The sequence below is a fragment of the Lactuca sativa genome, chromosome 6, assembly GCF_002870075.4.
Source record: "Lactuca sativa cultivar Salinas chromosome 6, Lsat_Salinas_v11, whole genome shotgun sequence".
Taxonomy (NCBI): Eukaryota; Viridiplantae; Streptophyta; class Magnoliopsida; order Asterales; family Asteraceae; genus Lactuca; species Lactuca sativa.
In genome coordinates, this window is record NC_056628.2 from 167,185,953 (window position 1) to 167,187,549 (window position 1,597).

Sequence of the window (1,597 nt, forward strand, 5' to 3'; positions counted from 1 at the left end):
ATGGTCAAAAACACACCGGCGGTCTTCTTGCCTGGCCACAGTGTCTTCCACCTCCTCGGAAGTCCGTATGACTCGGCTGGTAATGCCTGGTCGTCATGGCATTCAAGTAGGTTTGCTTAGCTGCTTCACCATCTTCTTGCCGTAGATATCGCTCTACCCTTTCCTTCAACTCGGCTCTTGTTAAGGGCTTCTTTCCCATGAGTTTTTGCGACAAAGGGCCTGGTAGGAGTCCCCACGTGAAGGCTCCAGCTATAAGGCCTTCGTCATGCCCTGGTACATCCAGCGTGGCGTTTGTGAATCATGTAAAGTATTCTCGCACAGTTTCCCCCTCTCTTTGCTTACAACCGATAATGGAATGAGAGTCCCCCTTGTATTTGCGTAACTGCATGAAGTTGGTGAGGAAAAGATACTTGAGCTGAGCGAAGTTTGAAATACTGCCTGGCTATAGTGTTTTGAACCGCGTGCCGGTGTTGCCCTCGAGCGTCGTTGGGAAGTATGTGCACCAGAACTTCTCGTTAAGCTTTAGCGACGTCATCGTCCATTCGTATGTGTCGATGTGACTGTCCGGGTCGGTGGTCCCATTGTACGTTTTGAGTGTCGGGAGTTTTGCGGTATTTGGTATCTCATAATCCAATAGCTCTTTGACGAATGGAGACGTTACGCTCCGGGAAAAACCATCATGTCCTGGGATGGTCGACATTCCCTGCTGGTATTGGGAGTTCATACCATGCGGTGGTGGTGTAAGGTAGCCTGGACTTGGTCCGTAAAAGGGGTATGGTTGGAATGGTAACTGAAAAGGATAACTAGTGGAAAAAGGGGGTATGGATGTAGCGGGGTTGATTATTACCGGTTGTTGCAGGTTGTTGTTGGCAGATATAGTCGGTCCGGTCCATGTACAGGTCGTCGGGTAAATGGATGGTGAGTGGCTCATCATGGTTTGCGCCAACGGTGGTAATAGGGTTATGGAACTCTGCCCACCCGTCGTTTGAAATGGCAAGAGTGTTGCAAACAGCGGCGGGAGGTTGGAAATGTAACTCGACGGGGGTGTTGTCGAGTAGATTACTCGTGTCTGTTGTAGCGATGGCGTGAAGAACGGCGACATATGAAGCTGTGTAGACGGGAGTAGCTCCACCGGAGCTGCTTCTTGTTGAGGAAACAACGGTCGTGAAACGTTTCTGGTAACTATTGTAGAACTTTCTTCACCCAAAACGACCCTATTGGTCGTTGTAGGTGGTGGTGTTTCGTCCAACGTCGTCATGGGACGTATGGGACTAGTTGGTTGTCCCTCGCTACCGCTGGACGCCATTGATGCTCGATTTCGTGCTTTTCGTTTGTGTTCTTCGTCTCACAAACGGATGACACCAAATGATGGAACTTCGTTCCCCTTAAGACCTTGCTTGTGCTTCGGTTGGGTTCTCCCTGGTTGCCTGGTCACCACTGCAAAATCACAGAGAACAAAGGCTGTCAGCCGCTATCCGGGAGGAACTCCCGGAAGAACGCTCAGACGATCGAGTTAGAGGATGATTTAGGGTTTATGTATGCGTTATCCAGAAGGGCCAGAGAACTTACCTCGCTAGTTTGAGAATGCATCCTTTTA

General features: G+C 49.9%; 1 protein-coding gene across 1 annotated transcript; it reads right to left on the minus strand.

The window, feature by feature from the left end:
- Window positions 1-442: 442 nt before the first annotated feature.
- LOC111911395 (leucine-rich repeat extensin-like protein 5) lies at window positions 443-1,306 on the minus strand. The gene has a single exon (XM_023907177.1). It carries the CDS (start codon window positions 1,304-1,306, stop codon window positions 443-445), a length of 864 nt encoding a protein of 287 aa, XP_023762945.1.
- Window positions 1,307-1,597: the final 291 nt, after the last annotated feature.

Bases quoted from the DNA above. Each gene is read 5' to 3' on its own strand.
- LOC111911395 (XM_023907177.1), bottom strand. From the start codon at position 1,306: ATGGCGTCCAGCGGTAGCGAGGGACAACCAACTAGTCCCATACGTCCC.